Source organism: Falco punctatus (genome assembly GCF_963210335.1).
Source record: "Falco punctatus genome assembly, chromosome: Z".
Lineage (NCBI taxonomy): Eukaryota > Metazoa > Chordata > Aves > Falconiformes > Falconidae > Falco > Falco punctatus.
This window is the reverse complement of record NC_137586.1, coordinates 13,354,678-13,374,302: the sequence shown is the minus strand read 5'-3', so window position 1 is coordinate 13,374,302 and position 19,625 is coordinate 13,354,678. Positions and strand designations below refer to the sequence as shown.

General features: G+C 40.6%; 2 protein-coding genes across 2 annotated transcripts in view; both read left to right on the top strand.

Annotated features, from left to right (window-relative positions):
* The window catches only part of PRLR (prolactin receptor), a 148,040-nt gene extending 137,491 nt beyond the window's left edge, over positions 1–10,549 (top strand). Inside the window, exons 15-16 of the mRNA XM_080372142.1 lie at positions 520–589; positions 1,220–10,549. Of these exons, the coding sequence (XP_080228268.1) occupies positions 520–589; positions 1,220–2,245 (1,096 nt within the window). The 3' untranslated portion in view covers positions 2,246–10,549. The remainder of the gene's footprint in view (positions 1–519; positions 590–1,219) is intronic.
* A 319-nt stretch (positions 10,550–10,868) lies between these two features.
* AGXT2 (alanine--glyoxylate aminotransferase 2) overlaps positions 10,869–19,625 on the top strand; it is a 15,605-nt gene continuing 6,848 nt past the window's right edge. Inside the window, exons 1-9 of the mRNA XM_080372149.1 lie at positions 10,869–11,178; positions 12,556–12,641; positions 13,054–13,238; positions 13,555–13,678; positions 14,775–14,869; positions 16,002–16,095; positions 17,187–17,280; positions 18,310–18,410; positions 19,480–19,572. Of these exons, the coding sequence (XP_080228275.1) occupies positions 11,124–11,178; positions 12,556–12,641; positions 13,054–13,238; positions 13,555–13,678; positions 14,775–14,869; positions 16,002–16,095; positions 17,187–17,280; positions 18,310–18,410; positions 19,480–19,572 (927 nt within the window). The 5' untranslated portion in view covers positions 10,869–11,123. The remainder of the gene's footprint in view (positions 11,179–12,555; positions 12,642–13,053; positions 13,239–13,554; positions 13,679–14,774; positions 14,870–16,001; positions 16,096–17,186; positions 17,281–18,309; positions 18,411–19,479; positions 19,573–19,625) is intronic.

Genomic DNA, 19,625 nt, shown 5'->3' with positions numbered 1-19,625 from the left:
TTATCACTTTTGTACAAGTCTTGCAAAAAATACTGGCTGAGTGGAAGAAAGAGATAGAAGCTGTTGATGGAAAAGCCATCAGAAGTCAATGATCATAAATCCTGTTTAGTAATAGTCAGTTGACAGTCAAGTATGTACATACAGGCTCACTAGTCCTCCTGAACTGTGCCCCACATAGCTGTTTCTTGGCCCGTGATGAAGTTACAGGGATACTAGAGACCCGTAGGTTAAGGGACAAAAGATAATAAAAAGACATTAGCAGTGTCTTTTCCAGTTGAATAACTTTTGTACTGCTCTCTTCCTAATACATACATCAAAGGATACATACATAACATGAACTGTAACTGGATTTATAAATTATCTGGCTTGAGAGCTGGACGGGAAACAAAGGTCCAACAAGGAGGTATCAGATATGGGAGAAGTGTTTAAAATGTCAGTTACATTCCAAGGAAATGGGAGAAAAAATAGAGAGGTAAGAGCCATACTTACACCTTGTGTATTTGTTCTGTTTTTTTTTAGAATGATAGCCTTTATCCTACCACCAGTTCCAGGACCAAAGATAAAAGGTATAGATACACATCTGTTAGAGGTGAGTAGCACTGATAACCACAAAAAGAATTCACCATTACTTACTTTTTCCAAATTATGTACTAGCAAACACTATTACCATAATAAAGTATAAACCAGCTTCAATTAATTCAATCAATGTTAAATAAGTGACACTTTTAGGTTGATCATGTGGATGGTATGTGTGAGGCAGTCTTGGCTTGCACTAGCAAGGAGGAGATTTGAGAATGGGGTTGGTGATCTCAGCTGTTCCCTGGGCCCCCACAAGAGCCAACGCCTGTGTGATCTTCCTACCAGTTCTCATGGAAGTTACTCTCCAGAGTCTCTTGCCATGCTGGGGACACAGGACATGGGTTCTGTATCATTCTCCATTTCCATCTTGTTAAACCCATGAGACTCCTACCTGCTGAAAGCTCCCTAGTCCTCCCATTTTAGAACCATGAATTCTGGGATTATGTCTCCCCAGTGAGGGAACTAAAGAAATTTTCCTCTGTTCTTCCACTGTTCTCTGCAGCAGTAGAAATCCAGCTTAGGTCTAGTGATATAACTATTGAAGTATTTGTATATTAAATATGTAGGTTGCTTACAATTGTTCTAGTCAGATAAACCCTAAGGTTAACAGTGAAAAAATATATCTTATTTATGCCCTTAGACAGGAAAATCTGAAGAATTATTGAGTGCCCTTGGTTGCCATGGTTTCCCTCCAACATCAGACTGTGAGGAACTGCTGATAGAATATCTGGAGGTAGAGGACAGTGAGGATCAGCAACTCATGTCAAGCCATGGCAATGGTCATCCCAGTAAAAATGCAAAAATGATACTCAAGGAAACAGACAGTGACTCAGGCCGAGGGAGCTGTGACAGCCCTTCTCTTCTTTCTGAGAAGTGCAGGGAGTCCCATGCCCTTCCATCAACACTTCAAAGACAAGACCTAAGAGACATCCAAGAAAATAAAAGAGGAAAAAGGAGCTGGGAAACTCAATGTATAGCCTCAGAACAGAAAATACTCCTTTTTAACAATGAGAGTACAAAATCATCCACATGGCCTGCAGCTCAGTTACCTAATAATCAGCCTCCTGTGTTTGCCTACCACAGTACTGTAGATGCACCTAAGATAACACTGGGTACCACAAATGTGAACATTGCACCAGTTTTGGTGGGAAATGAAGAAAAGCATCAGTCACAATATCCTATCACTGAAACTGTCTACGATGGCATGGAAAAGCAAAGAGAGATGGAAAATTTGCATTCCAAAACTGACCAAACCACAGTGCAGGTCAAACAAAGCAGACCTAATGACAAGTCACCTTTTTTGAATCCTAAACTAATGGATTATGTAGAAGTTCACAAAGTCAGACAAGATGAGGAGCCAGCAGTAGTACTGAAACATAAAGAAAATAGTGGAAAGACTGAAAAATACACTGTTCCAGGAACCAGCAAAGAATACACCAAGGTCTCAACAGTTGTGGACCATAATATTCTAGTATTAATGCCAGACTCACGCACGCAACACACATCTGTTTCTCAAGAACCTGCAATGGAAACATCTTGGAACATTCAGCAAAGTCAAGCTGAGAAAAATATGAGCTACTGTCTGACAGTTCCAAGCGAGTGCAAAAGAGAGGCCAGTGGATCAGAGTATATGGACCCATCTTCCTTTATGCCCTCCTTTAAATAATTAGTAGTTAGTACAGTACGTACTTAGTAGTTAGGTACAGTAAAACAAAACCACATAGCAAACAGTACCTTAAAAAAGCCTAGCCTCCTATGTGTATTATACAAAGAATGAAACAAACTGTGGGTTTAGGTAATAATCATGGAAGTAAACATTGGATCATTAAACATTTCTGACACAGGGAAATAAGGCAATGGGTATTACCTGCTATGAAAAATACATTGTAAGCTAATCATTCAGCACTGCAGGTCTTCTATTAGTTGATTAAACTTGAGTGAATACTGCAGATTCAACAAAGATAAAAATTGTCATGAGTCAATCAGTACACCATAGATAAATCATTGCACAACAGCATTCTCATCTACAATGTATTTTCTTCTGAACACATTCTGACCCTAGATTAAGTTTTCTTTATAATTTTCCTCAATCCTTAAGAAAAAAGGAGCTGTTATATAGAAATCATAAATAAAAAAGAAACAAATTACAGTCAAATAACAAATCCTTCTAAATATGTTTTTGCTTTGTTTTAATCTGACGGAAAACTTTCCATCCCGTTCATATCCCACTCCAAACAAACCTCAAAAAAAAATAGCAGGACAGTATTTTATATACTGCCTTAGTGTACATAATATACAAATCTACTGTAGTACAAGTCCATATGTTTAACAATGTATTTTTAATGGCTATTTTTCTATTATCAAAAAAAAAAGAAAAGCAAAATAAAATGTTTTTTAATTTCCCAATGCTATCTAGCTACTTAGGAACTTTATTGTTCCCTTCTGCTGAGAGAGCAGTAACAAGTAAAGCTACCATTTCTAGACAAATTGTAAAATTAAACTTTATACTAATTAATATGAAGTAATTTTTAAACTATATTTCTAATATATTGCAGATGTATTACTATTTGAATTATAAATTATTTGTTTCACATGTTTTTATCACCTGTAATTATAAAATTAGAATAGAATCTCGGTTTTGAGAGCAAAGCTTCTTTTCCACTGAATTTGTACTCTGATGCTAATCACTAATGGAATGGTGTTCTCCTGCATCCTTAAGGCATTGCACTTTTCTTTGAGCCTGGAATGCAAGTTTGAAGTCAAGTTTTTCATAATGAACTTATCAACATTAATTTTGGAATCCAGCCTCCAAAGTCAAAGATAGAAGGCATAAAGTCTGAGTCAGAGTTCTGCTGAAATAGCAGTGGGAATGAGGAAGGGAGTCCATGTACTTGGGCTGGACAGATGTCCCCGAAACAGCAGTGGGAACAGTGAGGATTCCTCATATTCCATGTAACGGAAGGCAGAATCACAATGATACTGGAATGGCTCTGAACTTTCAATGGTCCTTCCTTCTTGAAACAAAAGTTTAATTTACTCCAGGAAAGTATGACCAAGTGATGACTGATTAAAACCGGACCAAGTATTTAGCTGTTATCACTAGCTTCAGGGGAAACTGGAAACATAAGGTAAGGGAATGGTACTGTATGTGTGAAGGAAAGTGTATTTACTATAGGTAAGCTGTCTTCTGTACTTGTCCTTCCTGAACAGCTTTAAATTCCTCCAGCTTTTCATGATTTTACGCACTGGTAGCCTTCCTGCACTATCAGGTAACCTGCTGCAGACCCAGCCAAAAGAGACTTTCAGATTCTGAAGGTCCCAGGTGGCCAATCTAATTTGGCAAATCAGATTCTTGCCTTGTACCATCAGGCCATGGAATCGCTCAAGTACAGATCAGTTGAGCTGAGCTGCCTAGCCCTTCTGCTGGCAGGACTTTAGACTTCAACTAGCTACCTGTGTGTCTGTAAACATATGTGTTAGTGTATACTATAGCATTTACTTTAGGTATCAGATTTCAGGTCTGTTTCCTCTACACAGGCAACATACTGCCCACTTCCAGAGCTTGATCAGAGCAATCTCATTGCTCTGCTGAATGTGTAGGGAGGTGTCTTAGATTCTTAATTCAGCCACTTATTTAACACTTGAAGACATGAAGTGGCTACTCCAGAGGGCAGCCAAATGTAAAATTTTGTTCAGTTATAGTTAACAAGACAATTTTCCGGTAGATATACTATTTGTAGTATATCTCATATATTTTCTAGAGATGCTAAAAGTACTGCAAAGAAACTACCAACTTATCAGTCAAAACAGGAATGTTTTGCAGGGCAGCAACTTGTGTGCGTGCATGTCAGTTGGTAATATACTCTTTCCGACAGAGCTTCATTTACACTTCTGTTTTCTGACTGAATCTGGCAGAGCTGATCCGGATCAGGCACATTCTCTTTATTTACACAAATAGCCATATCTGAGCCAAGCCGTTGTTTTCTATATCTAATGCTGCGCATAAAGGCATGCTGCTACAGGCCTTCTGTGATGCATCTTGTGATGCATAGAGGCTATAGAATCTTACCAAGCCACAGCCCAAAGATTTTCCTTATGCAGTGGATTTCTTAGGGTAAAACAAAACACAGGGGATGACACTGATGCTGTAAACCAAAGAAATCAGGGGATAAGTGTCAGCAGCAGGCTGTTCCTGTCATATTGATAACTTTGGACCTGAGGCAAACAGACACAACTTTTAGCAGATTTTAACTGTGTGATTCATCCTGACTACCTGCTGGTAACTATAGCATACCTCCAGTAATTCACACAGAAAGAGAACTGAGTGGAAGGTTTTCTATGCTTTGCCATAAAATGGTACTGAAGCTGCAAAATAGCTGTAGCCTAAATTACATTGTGAGGTGTAGATTCTCTCCCACCTTTGCTGATTAATGTCTCAATATGCCAAAGACATGGCTTTCTATGAAGAGGGAAATTCAGCCAGAGTGGAAAAGGCACATTTGCTCATTGCTCCCAGGTAGCTAAGCTTTTTGAGGGATTTGCTAGCTAAACACAATTTGAACACAATTTTCATAAACATATTCCATTCTTTAAGCTGGACCAATCTGCAGGTTGATTATTTTTCCCTTGGATCTGATTTTATTTTCCGAAACACCTTGTTGCTCCCAAGGTGGGAGCAACACCTGAAAATGCCCTTTAACATCTGAAAGGACATCAAGAAGGGAATAAACTACTGTTCTGTAAAATCAGAATAACCTTCAGCTAAGTGTGTGGGCCTTTGGATGTTCAAATACTTCATTCTTTCTGTTTGCAACAATATTTTTGCTTGGAGCTCTTAAGAAATAGTTTTTTATAAGGAAATAGATGAGATTTTGCAGCAGTTGTACACATTGTAAAATTATGACACACCACTGGGGAATAACAGGCTCTGGACACCTCCTTTGATATATGGAGAAATGAACTATGTAACAGAATTTACCTGAGGAACAGGGATTAGCCCTCTAGCTCTTGCACTATTAGTCAACCTTCTCACTTGGAATAATTATTTGAAAAGTTTGAATGATGTTTTCAATGTCAAATTTATGCATGTGTCACTTGAAGCATGAATTACTTTTCATAGCATAAAAGCCCTAAAAGGAATCATAAAGGCTCTTTAGAAGTAATTGATTTTATAAAATTCATTAAATCATTTTTTTTAATTAATTACCTTTCCTTCGGACTCAGACTAGTTTTATGAACAGTTTTTCTTCAGTATTGACAAATATGACTCATTATCTAAATTTTCTAATTAAGACTTTTTTCCTCAGCAAAGACAGACTTGATGTATAATTTTAGTGTCTCAGTGACTTCTAAAGAAATAGGATTTATTGACACAGGGCATGTGCTCCCAAAACTCACTGTCACATAAGATGCAGGCTTGAGGGATGATCATGATGATACTGTGTAACTACAAAGATTATATAATAAAAATGCAGCAAACTGACCTTATATAATACAAGTAAAAGTATGTACGTGTTTATAGAACAAACTGTAAAACAAATATGTAATTGATTTATGTTAGAGCAGTGAATTTTGTGCTATAGCTGATTTTGTCTCTGTTTAAATGGCTGGAAAATATACAGTTGCTTTAAATGTCATTTAAGTATTCAAAGTGTAGTGACAGCAGGTGTTCAAACTGAATAAGCAGAATCTGTGATCTCTGAAGCATTGTATATGTGGGGTTCACGTCAATGTATTTAATAATTTTTCATTAACTGTAAACAATTTGAGGTTGTTGTGCAAGGAAGCAGAAGTCATCTAAGCCAGTTGATAGATATTAGACATCTTCTACAAAGCCATAAAGACAAATGAAATGAAAAAGTGTCATCAGATCAGGCATCATATTCTCAAAAATTGCTACCTCAGATTTTTTTTTTTTTTCTCCCTTTAAAAAGGCAGACAAAAGCATTTTACATTGTGTGTCAAACTGTGAATCATTCTATCAAGATTTTAAAAAATCTGTAATGGTCAAATTATTTTTGTTAACTAACAGTTTGCCATGGAATCATCACTTGTCTCACACTGGTAGTACTAGGATGGGAAGTTTCAGATGTGTAGATGAAATATTTTAATATGAAAAAATAACAAAGAAAAATCCATCTTGCAGGGAAAGCCATACTAACCAGCTTGGCAGCCAAGTGCCAGTTCCTTTCCTGGGCTGAAAAGTTTTTTGCCATTGCCTGTGTGTTCAGTGCTCTAGGACTGAATGGGCTGCATTGTCAGAGATGCTCTCATTCTGGAACTCAGCAATGGAACTAAGCATTTATCCGTACTTGCTATTTAGAAAGACCTGTTTTCAGCTGAGTTCCTGAGAAGTAAATCTTCAAATTCTGTCCCTAAATGAGTGAATATGGAGACTAGCCCTTCTCTCAACTATGCCAAACCCTCCAGACTCACATTCCTGCGGATATGGAAAGATGGACTGAATTACATTAATTGGAACAATCCTGTGCCCTGCCTTGAAAACAATTTTGAAACAAATAAGGGAATTTCTTTGTCTTTTCTGTGTATGTCAAGCAGAAGATCAAAGATATATATCAAAGATAAATACAGAAATACATAATATATGGGGACAGAAAAAGCTTAATGATGGGAAGAGGGACATGGTGTCTGTGGCAGAATGGAAGAGGAGTACAGTCACTATAGGAGGTACATAGGTAGATAATGAGAGAAATCAGAGCAGATAAACATGCATTTTTGACTACAGCTGAGGACAGAGGGAGGGAGAGTGGAAAATGGACGCAAAAGGATCAAATGTAAGAGTAGACAGGAAAAAATGAGTAGTAGAACTGAGAGGAGTGATAAATGAGTCAGTGCAAAAAAAAAGGAAGAGAAGAAAATAGTGTGATATCAAAAGTGGGGATATGCACAGCTACCTGAGACGGTCCACATAAGCAGTAAAGCCTTATTAAACACTAAAGAGTGGTAAAAAGCTGAAACCAGCTACTACAGATCAGCTATTATATACGTGTAGAAAAAGCCCTGTACATAAGAAGTTGTCATGCACTTTCTATCAGTTACAGGACTTTCTTCCACGTATCTGATGCTGGTCCTGGGCAAACAGAATGCTTGGAGAGCTAGACCCCTCATCCGATCTGCTGTTGCATTTCCTATATTTCTAAGGAAAAAAATCAAGAGAAATAAAGTGTACTACACTGTATTTAAAAGCAACCTTCAATTAGTAAGACAGATCTACAGATGAGCGGTATTTATCCATTTACATAGTCTCACGTATATGCCTATCATTCTTAAGCATTCTTCTATTTTTTATTTATTAAAGATAACGTAATGACCTAGAAGGTCCAAGAGAAAAAAGGACTTCGTGGATACTACTAATTGGTCTCTTGGCATTTCTGGGCATTGTTTAGTTTGTATCTGTGACAATGTATCTGTTAACATTTTCCTTAATCAGAAAGTCCCTGTCTTGGTGATAGATTCGGAAAATTACGAAGTCAGGCTTAAAATACATCTATCCCATTTAAGCTAAGTTTTTAAGAGAAACTATTATAGCTGTCAAAAGTAATTAAGAAAAATACCTGAATTAGTTGTGTGACCTCTTGTAGTGCTGATATGCTAAAAGCTGGGCTTATACTCAAGACATTGGTGAGCAGAGCAGTTAGATATAAGGAAGTCTTTTTTTGTACATTCCTCTTTTATTTCTGGAAAGTTTAACATCCTGTTCTACTTTGTGATGCTGCTTGTCCTGGAATTTGTCTTTTTAAAAAAAAAAAAAAAAAAAAACACGCTGCTTTTGGGTCTGGTTTTGTGAGCTGCTGGGTACCTTTACCTCGTTTTGACATCAGTACAAACGGTAAAATTTCACTTCGATTCCTAGAAAGACTGCAAAGGTCTGTTTTACAGAGTAGAATTTGTAAAGGATGCTGGAAATCTTCATAGAAGTCACTTGTAGAACATATCCTTTCAGTAGGACAGAAAATTATATATGTCTAGGAAGAGGCAGATTTTTCTCCGTGCAGAAATATGTCCAACTGTACTTTGTAATATTCATAATGCTGTAGACTACTCTTAATTCTCATCCCCATGTCCTTCATTCCAAAAGTAAGTGGAAACTACTGCTCAGCCACACTCACAGCTCTTGGGTTACTTTAGTGTTGTTTATTTTTCATCTTGGAAAGTATTTTTTTTTTCTGACTATAAAAAACATTCATCATCTGGAATAGCACAACCATCTGTTCCATATATGCATTATATTGCTGAGAGATACTCAGCACTATCTGGGCTTCTGAAACCTTTATATTGTGCTTCATATTTTTTTTAGTCATTGTGTAAAATACAGCAGTACTGAGGGTGCTGATCTGAAAAAGTACCACCCAGAAAAAATTTGTCACCAGCCATTAACTAATTGCATTTGTTCAAATTTCTGCCATGGCATTAAGTGCAGGGAACAGTCTCTAGAACCTCCTTGCCTAATTGTGCCAGCAATTCTCACAAAGAAACATATTTATAAATTAAATTGCATGTTCTGAATAATATGCAGAATAAACGGTATACTTCCCAGCAGAGAAAGAAGTGATCCAATATTTAATGCAAACTTACTTCCATTTGCATAAATCATTTCATTGCTAGCTTTGCAATACAAGCTAGGCATTTTTTCCATTACAGTTTCAGAATGTGTATGCAATCTGGAACATTCAAGTTATTGTAGTGTCATTGCTGTAGCAACAGAATTACTTGAAGCACAATTATTTTATGAAACAGATCCAAATGTTCTGTAAATTTCCAAAATTTTAAAAAAAACTATAGAAAGTAGATTTCATATGTAGTATGTACATTGGTTGGAGAATACTGGTGTAAGAATAGTTACTCAGGAATTCTTCATTGTTTCTAAGTGTATCTGAAGGACAATGCTTTAAAATGCATTTTTTAAGTTCTTAATATTGAAAATGCTGGCTTTAATAAAATCTACTAGCAATTTCACTCGTAAGATCAATATCGTTTTTCTGATGGGCTTTTCAATCTTTTGTCATTGTAAAATCTTTTTGCAATGGTGTTTGCATTTCAATTTATTCAATAAGTTCTTGAATAAAATTCACAAATTATAGCTTTCTCCATGAAATATAGCAGTTCCAGCATAGAATATATAAATAGGAAAAGCTAGACATCCAGCACAGTCTGCAGGCTGGGCTCCCCCTGTTCTGCATGTGGAAGGTGCTGTGACAGATGTGTTTAATGCATTTTGCATGCACCGTGCAATTGAACCAATTAACACTGATGGCTCATGCACCAGGTCACAACTGCTATAGTCACGCTTCTTTATGGATCTTTGTGTTGATGAAAATTATCTTCATCACTGAAATTCAGAATTTCAAGTTAGAAAAAGTAAAGTTTGATTGAGAAAGGTTGAGCATTTGGGACTCCTAAAGCATGCAAGCACTGTGGTGGTTAGCTAGCAGAAAGTACAAATCTCTGAGGCATTGCATCAGGATCAGGCAGTTTTCCTGCAAAACTGGGGCTGCCCCTCAGGGTGGGTGACATCGCCAGCCTTCTGCCTTAGGAAACAGCTAGGGTCACCAGGACCATTGTGAAATACCTTTCACTGGCAATTGCTTCTAGTTAGGTGTATGCCCATTAGCGTCCTAGGGAACACCATCACACATCTGTTTTTAGTATTATGGGGAACTTCTGGAGGGTCACGGAGGAAGGCAACACAGCTTCCCGCTCTTCCCACCCTTGTAGGAGGCTGTGCTAGTACTCTTTGCTAAGGAAGGGAAAAAATAAAGAAAAACAAAGGGGAAGAAATGGGTCATCAATTATACCCCTCACATTTTTCAGTTTCTCCCTAACCATCTGGCTGCATTTAAAGATAAAACCTCCTTCTGTTTCGGTTATTTTGGGGTTTTTTTCCCTTGATGAGCCGTTGTATTGCTGGTGTGCCCCACACTCGCTGCCCCAAGGGGGACCCTGCGGTGAGGGGCCCGGCAGGGAGGAGGGGGGGGTCCTGCGGTGAGCGGGCCCGGCAGTGAGGGGAGCCCGGCAGTGAGGGGGGGGCGGCAGTGTGTGTGTGTGGGGGGCCTGTGGTGAGGAGGGGGGCCCAGCAGTGAGGGGGCCTTGTGATGAGGGGGCCCGGCCGTGAGGGGGGGGCAGCGGTGAGGGGAGCCCTGCGGTGAGGGGGGCCCTATGATGAGGGGCCCTGGGGGGGGGGGGGGGGGCAGCGGTGAGGGGGGCCCTATGATGAGGGGGCCCTGTGGTGGTGGGGGGGCTGCGGTGAGGGGGCCCTGTGGTGAGGGGGGCCCGGCGGTGAGGGGGGCGCCGGCGCCCCCACGGACATGGCTGCTCGGTAGGGTACAACGCGCCCCTCGCTGCCAGCCGCCGCAGCAGCTTTTCCAGAAAATGCCTCAGGGTGGGACAGAACCGAGTCTACACCAAAGCGAACGGCAACGGCCGCCCGCGAGGCCGCGGTAACGGCAGCGCCCGGCGGCACGCGGGGCCGGCCACCGAGGGGCGGGGCGAGGCGCGGGGGCGGTGCTGCCCCGGGAGCGGGCGGCATGGCGGGGGGCGTCGGGCCGCTGCTGCGGGGCTGCGGGCGCCCGCTGGGCGGCGGTAAGGGGGGTCGGCGCGGCCGGGGGGAGGGGGCTCGGGCGGCCGCGGCCCGGCGAGGGGGGGCAGCCGCTCCGCGGGGCCGTGTGGCGCTACGGTGGCTCTTGCGGCCGGGGCGGGGGGCTCGCCCTCCGGGGCTGCTGCTGTGCGCGGAGCCCTGGGCAGGCCGGGGGAGGCCTGGCGGGGGTCGGCATGCCTCCCTGTAGCCCCCGGGGAAAGCGGGGGATTGACTGCAGAGCCATGTTTGTACGTGGCGGGGGGGCGGGCAGAAGCCCTTTCGGTGTAACTGTAGGTCCGAAGGCAGAACTTCTCTAACTTACTAACTTCTTTGTTTCTTGGGACCGGACACTGCAGATGATTAATTCGTTAGTGCTGAAAGTGGTTGTAAGGGAAGTGAGTCTGTCTCATTTATTTCAGGAAACTTTATTCTTCATTCATTTATATTTTAATGTGTTTTAGAAATTGTTTAAAACCTTAAGACATTGAAAAAAGAAATCTGTCATTCTCGGTAAAGATGTTAGGGATGCAGAAAGAGAGTGTGTTTAAACGGTAATTTTGTTTGATACCTGCTTAATCACACCTCCAGTTAAATGAAAGGTGGGACAGCGGGATGTTTGTAGGATTCTGGAGACAGGACAGGTGGCCGTGGGAGCTGCCAGGGCCCCGAGCACACCTGAGCAGCCTCCCCAGGCACAGGCCTGCTGCCCTGGAGCCCTGTGTCAGTGCAGCCCTGAGCCTCCAGCCCCTGGCCCAGCTGTGCCATGAGGGGCAGCCACGCCACCAGTCCAGCTTCTGACCCAGTCTCCTGCGTGGACTTTGGACCTGAATTACAGCCTTGTCTCTGGCCCCATCTGCTGCTGCTCCCTGACTGGACCCCCTGGGTGGACCCTGGACCTGATCATCTCCTCCACTGACGTGGGGCACTCTCAGTGGACCTTGCTTTGCTCACTTGGTTTGGGTCTGTAGGGACGGTACTCTGCTGCCGGCGAGCACCACCAGAGTGGTGGTCACCCTGGGCTCCTGGCTTATGCCCTTGTAGAGGATTCCTGCTCTTGCTGCTCCCAGAAAAGAATTTCTATTAAAACTGATTTTATTTTTTTTTAAGTCTCTTTCTGTCAAGATTAAAGTCCACATGAAACTGAAAACTGAGTTCTAGTGAATAAGAGAAGTGCCTTTTTTAAAAATCTACATATATTTTGCCTTCACAAAGATGTTAATTATGTTTACCCTCTAAGAAAATCCCTCAGACAAGAAAAAAACAACCAACCAACCAAAGCTTGTTTTGACCATAGCTGTCATGTTTTCTGAACACGTTTATTCAGAAACTCTTTCATATGTGCACTTTGATAAGTGTTCAATAATTCTTTTACTATTTTGTAGTTGCCTTTAGGCAGCAGAAATGGAAAAGCTCTGTCTCCCCACAAGCAAAGATGCCTCCTTGCGATTTTGTACCTGAAAAATACAAAGTAAGTCATACATACTGCGCTGGATTTAAGTACGACTGCATTATTAGATTTGAGTGATAGGCTGATCTGCAATAAATAGTGCATTAAATATAAAATTTGTTTGTTTGGGCAAACACCAATGCTGTTACAACCAGGGTATAACCTCCAGATGTACGCGTGTGACAGTAGTGAAACTTATGGCTACATTGTTGATTTGAAAAACTTTAAGGAAGAGGTAAGTGCAGAACAGCAGTCTTACTTCAAAGACTGAGTTTCAGAGGTTTGTAGAACCTTCTGTGTGCCAGAATTTCTTAAAATCTTAGTTCTGTGAACAGCCACTGTAGGCAACTGTGTAATCTATGTGATCCACTACAGCTCCATTAGTCTGGATCTTTAGAAAGCATAAACAGATACTGACTTTTATTCCGCTCAGTCCTATCCATACGAACGTATGCGGAAGATTCGTGAAAAGAATATTTCTCCTTCACTGCGAACGTATTACAAGAAGCCATTGTTGCTGCACCAAGGACATATGCAGTGGTTGTTTGATTATGAAGGACGGAGATACCTTGATCTCTTTGCTGGAATTGTCACTGTCAGTGTTGGTCATTGTCACCCGTAAGTGTGTTACTATTTGATTTATGCTATAAAATACAGGAAGCGATACCTATGTTGGTTTGGTTTTGTTCTTCATTAGTCTGTGACACTGAGCTTAAGACCAAAATATAATTCATTGAATTGTCATGTATCACTTATATTAAGGTCAGTTGCCACAGTGTTTTGAAGAATTGATTAGTTTTGTCTACTTGTTCATCCGTCTGGTGAATGGTGCAGTGTCTGCATTTTCAGGATTAATAACGGATAGGTGTGTGCATGTATGAATGCACATGTGTGTAGAATTGAATCCCTGTGTTTCTTCTTGTGCTATGTGCAGGAAAGTAACTATGGCTACCCAGAAACAGCTTGCTCGCCTGTGGCACACCACTAATATCTACATGCACCCAGCAATCCAGGAGTATGCTGAAAAGCTAACTTCTCTTTTCCCAGATCCACTTAAGGTACTTTGCTTCTTTCAGGAGCGGGGCTGGTGAAGGGGGTGTCTTTATTTATTAAATAAACAAATGAGAGCCACAATATGTATGGAGAAAAGACGTGTATGGGGACTACAAATTGTCCGATAAAGAGAATATAATGACCCTCAGGGCCTTTTCTTTCAACCCAGATGTAGACAACCATAATATCCCAAGCCCAAGTTCTGTTTGTTCTCTCCCTCCAGTTGTCACTGTGAAGGGGCAGCATTGGCAGCTTAATAATTACTGAGGGAACTAAGATGTTGACTATTCTTACACGTAGCCAACTTTGATTTGCTTGATCTCATGAAAACTCACAGTGAAAATTATTTGACAGTACTTTCTGTAGTGAGCTTTAATGGCATTTAAATAAATAAACCACATAAATATCATGTTTTGTATGCTCAGAAACAGGAAGAAAAGATATTTGTTTTGCTTTCAGGTAAAATAATGGTGATAAAATTGGGCTACTAGAAGAGTATGAAGCTATCGCAATCTTAAAAACGGAAGGAGAGTTAAAAATAAAATTAAAATGTAAAGCAGCTGCCTAGTTTAAGCAGTGGAGAATCTCAGGCACTTCTGAAAATGAACTTTAAAAGCATTGACAGTAGAATTTGAGCTGTTTTCAAATCTGAAAACTTGTATTCAGGATATCCTCTTAATCATCATCTGCTCCCAGTAAGCAAACTCTGCTTGCCACTTCTGGTCCACAGTTGTGTCTGTGTATGTCGCTCCTAGTAACTAGCATGCAGGGACACTGTACAGCCCTTTTTATCTGTGTTAAGGTTATTTCTATTCAGTCATGCCCAGTTTGACCCAGATGCTTTCATTTTTCTTTGAATCACTGTTCCATCTTAGGAAAACCTGAAGGCTCCAACTCAATGTTACAGATTTTCTGTACTCCCACTGAGTAGATCAGCTTGATCTTAGTTCTCATCTATACTGTATAGGCAACGCTAAGTTTATTGCGGTGAAGTCACTTTGTGGTAGTGATGGGTTATAGCTCATAATGTTAACAAGTTACATGCTCTGATGCCAAACAAGAAGGTTGTGCACTGTGCTGATCCTAAGCATTCTCCTGTAGGTGGTTTATCTAACCAACTGTGGGTCAGAAGCCAATGATTTGGCTATGTTCATGGCAAGGCTATATACTCGTAACTTCGACATCATCTCTTTCAGGTAATGGTGATAGATCTTTACAAAACTTATTTGTGTATGTGATCAGTGTCTATATGTCTAAACCAAGAAAAAAGAGAGGACTCTTTAACCCCAGTTCTGCTGAGGAGAATGCTATAAAACTATTTTATATGCAAAGCAGAGTAAAACAGAAGTTGAAGACTTGATACATATATTAGGACTAGGTTGCATACAAAACACAACCTGCAGTTTTTGCATTTTTTACTTAGAAAAAGGTCTGGTCTCTGTGTTCAGGGTGTGCTTTGGTGGACCTTCATTCAGGGGCAGAACGGACTTCAGCAACTCCTAGTTTCTTCTGTCGTTCTATATCTGTGGTGCCCCTGTTTGTGAGGGTACAGAGCTACCTCTGGAATACTGGTGCGGTGAACCATGGCTCTGGCTGAAGGCTAACCTGGTGGAAGAATTTGTTTTGATGAGTTTGTTCTGTTGCCTTGTTTTTCTGCCAGATCCCTGAACCATAGTTCACTTCACAGGTACACAGACAGCTCTTCTGGCCTAAGAACGGAGGTGGTGCAGGGGTGAGTGCTGTGTAAGCACAGTGTAAGCAGCTCTCTTTACTCTGCATCCCAGGTGGCCTCAAATATTAGAATAAAAGGCCTCGTTATGAAGAGCTGTATTTTTATGTTACTCTGTTCCACAGAACATTGGGTACCCAACTTGTTTGTATATTCTCATTAATGAACTTTTAATTTCTGTATAGAACTGGCATCAAACCAGCATGTAGTTCAATGACTGGCAGCATCTGTTGGAGAGAGCAGCAGTTCCCAAGATTCAAAGAACAGAGATGTTTGCCCTGTAGGGCTCAGGTGCTACAGCAGAACTTTTTGAGGCACTGTCTGAACTGCTGTTGGTTCCAGTCATTGTTCTCTTCTCCTTGCAAACATTACCTAATGATTTTAACATTTGAAATTTCAGGAAACCAGTACAGATGTGCAGTCTTGGATCTTCCAGAACCAGAGCAAAAAATGGCAGTAGGAATCTTCTTGGTTTTAGTGTAACCATGCACATTTTCCCCAATAATTTGTAGCTCAGAAGCACACCTTGTCAGAACTAATGTTGCTACAGTCTCTTCTTGGAAATGAGTGGTGTTCATGTGCTTGCTTTGTTTGTACAGAGGAGCATACCATGGAGGCAGCCCTTACACGCTGGGATTGACATCTATTGGTCTTTATAAGCATGGTGTTGCCAATGGCTTTGGCTGTTCAACAGTGAGATTTTTATTATTTTTTTTAAATCATCTGGGTAACAAACAGTTTCTTTGAATATTTCAACAATTAGTATGTTTTCTTTCCTCAAAGCACTTTATGGTTCACTAACTAAACTGCAGTGTAGTTGTTCCTGCTGTGTAAGCACAACAAGAGCCAGAGTCCCCTTTCCTTCTCCATGTAGTCACTTCTGCTAATTTAGAGTCAGGACAGCCATAACATGCATGGTCATGATTTACAGTTCTGTGGTCATGCATGGTGCTTGCATGGAAGTCTATGAAAGGTGCAAAATAATAACGCTTGGAACCCCTTTCTCAAATTCTTTTGGCAAATTTGTGCAAAGCTGCTTTCAGCTGGTCTGAAGTAGATCCTCCCCTGGAATGAAAGAAACCAAAACCCTGTGGTGGCCCCCATTTACACAAAACAGGAGACATATCTGTTAAGGAGATCCACTGGGGATAGATGGCAATACGTTATCTCCCTGCCTTTGAACAGATGGGAATGATTTCCGGTCTGCTAGAAGCTGGCGTTGGCTACTCTGATCTGTACTGATGATAGCCAGTGCTGTGGCTGAGCTATAGGAAGGCTCCTTTATAGCAGCCTCTCAGCCTGGCTCAGTGAATGAGGTCATGTAGTTAGTATTTGATCAGCAGTCAGGATTAGAAGGCTGGAGTTCCAAAGTTCCAGCTTGTAATTACTGTAACAGACCTGCCTGCCTCCCTGTATTCTGCAGATTTTTATCATACATTGGATTATTGAAGTACTACCAGCAACTCTAAAAATGTTGCTATGAATCTTAGATAACCAAAAGTGCTGACTAATTTAAAGAACAACACAAAGGAAATCAGCCGAGTGACTATTGCTGGAGCAGTCTAAACTTGTTGGTTCCAAAACTGTCTGTTCTACTATTTATTGGGAGGGAAGTTTGGTGTGATTCCACAAGTGTTCTTCAGAGAAATTGCTTGAACTAGGTATGTCCTTTGACTCTTAACAGATGCTTTTTAGGTTTTTTGATTTGTCATCCCTAAGTATGATCAAAACATCTCTTAGAAAGGTGTCATCAAATCCATAGCTATTTCTCTTACGCTTGACAGACAATGTTACCAGATGTGTTTCGTGGCATATGGGGAGGCAGCCATTGTAGAGATTCTCCAGTGCAAACTGTTCGAAAATGCAGCTGTTCTGAAGGTTGGTCAATGGTAAAAAATATTTGGCTTTTAGATTAGAGAATACTAGAGAGCTATGGAAATAGGTTATGTTTATCTCCTCAAGAAAGGTAGACCTCTAGTTAGCATTTGCAAGGGCAACCAAAGAAAATATTGCAGAGAATCTCAGGCACCTGCTTTCCACAGAGAAAAATTTGGGGCAGGTGACACCTACATCATATTGTCAGATTTCTTAAAATCCCAACCTTTTTCCAGCATTTGTCATGATCAACTGTGAAAGCTGTGGAACTCAGTTTTAGCACATCTGGAAGAACAGAAATGTTGATTGCTGTTTTCTGCTGTTTCTGAAGTTTTGACAGCTCTCCAGATTTTGTTTTGGAGTAATATGAATAGTAAGGACAACCTGAAGCCAGTGATAGGCGGAAAATCTTAAATGAGGCAAAACATACCATGCGCAGCACAATGTGAAAACTTCTCTGCTGCTCTCATTAACAACGACAGTAATTTTTTTCCACTGTTTCAACAAGCATTCTTTAGTATTTCAGTTCACATGCATACATCACAGGTTTTCTTTTAGCTTTGCCCTCCGTAGTGGGCATTAGCTGTACTAATTGCTCTGTTCTTTATTTCAGTATAGACTGATAGGCAGCTGTATCCTCCAGAATCCTCATACCTGTACTAACCTGATGATTCCTTATGTCTTATGCTGATGTTTATTAACCCTTGAGAAAATGTCTGTTTACTCTTTCGGCTGATGTAGGTGATACACAAACGCTTCCCCAAAGTTACAGCTTCCTGACCTGTATAATGTGTAACACTGTCTGGCAGCTTTGCCTTGCTGTTTTGGAACTGGCGTTCCTTAGTATAAATAGTTGAAGAGAAAGTAAGGGACACTCTCCTTTAATGTTTAGCCTTTTATTGTGTATTTGAAAGGAGGTATTTACCATGCAGTCAGATAATACTTGGTGCTTAGATGTGTCATTTCATGTTTTGAAGCTAGCTTTGTGTAATTTTAAGTAAATTTCTTTTAAACTATTTCCCCTGTAAACAGGTGTATGTCATGCAAACAACCAGTACATTGAACAGTTCAAGGATACTCTGAATACCTGCGTGCCAAAGACAATAGCTGGATTTATCGCTGAACCAATTCAAGTAGGTAGTTTGCCACTTCTGAATTGTGATAGCACAAATAGGGTGAAACACTCAAATCTGATATTCTTTAGCTACATCCTAAACATAGACTTCTGATTTTTATTATTTTTTTGGTAATGCCTTAAACACCTTCTGTATCTGAAATAATGGATGCAGTCTTCAAATTTCAGCTTTTGTCACTGATTTCAATGGAGCTGGAATTTTGCTTGTGAAGTTAAACAGAATTATGATTAAACATACACATTTCTTCTGCATGTTGTTTAGTTTCTAATACCTTCTTCCAAATTTCATACTGCTTTTCTCTTTACTGTTTCTGTAAACCATAACTCAATCCCCCTTCCACCTCTTCCCAGCCATGTTGTCCACTATATTTTTAGGAGCTCTCCAGCAAGTGGTGGCCACAGGAGTCATTTTGTTGGTGCTTCACTGTAGTTTCAGAACTGCTGTGTATGTGGGTCTTAAATAGGAAGAATGGAGAATATATCCCAGGAACAAAAAAGGCAAGAAAAAAAGTGAGAATTGTGACCACAGAGAATATTGGAGTTGTTTTCTGGTTTTGCTATCTTCTAAGCTTTTACATACATAAGTCTAAGAAGCCATTGCAGTCCAGGTGTAGAGTGGAGTTTCTGATGCAAATGAAAACTGGCAAGGTGAACAGAAATTGAGGAAACAAACATTTTAAACAAATTAACCGAAGAAGGGATGTGAACTCTCTTGTTAACTTTGTTATCGATCGCAGTTTCTGGGTTTCTTAGTGTGTAGGTTTTCAAGGTACTTGTTTTGGCAGTTTGTCCTTAATCAACTCTGTCTTACAGTGATGGCACAGTATGGTCTGACATTTATACCAGCACAACTAACGGAACAGCAAACTGCGCTGTGGAATGGGAATGAGTGACCTGAGCAGGAACTTTCTGAAGCAGTTCCAGTGCTGATGCCAGAAACTTGAGACAACAGTCTTGCTGTTACCTGAGGGCTGCTGCTACTTTTTTTCTTATTGCAGGATAGTCACACAGTGGAACTCCTGTCTCCTTCTCTGTTCCTGAAGACATTGTCTTTCTTGTCTTGGCAGGGTGTTAATGGAGCTGTTCAGTATCCAAGAAGTTTCTTACAGGAAGCTTACCAGCTAGTACGGGAAAGAGGGGGCATTTGTATTTCAGATGAAGTGAGTTGGGTTTTTTACATAAGAGCTCTAGAGTTTGGGTACCTCTGAAAGTC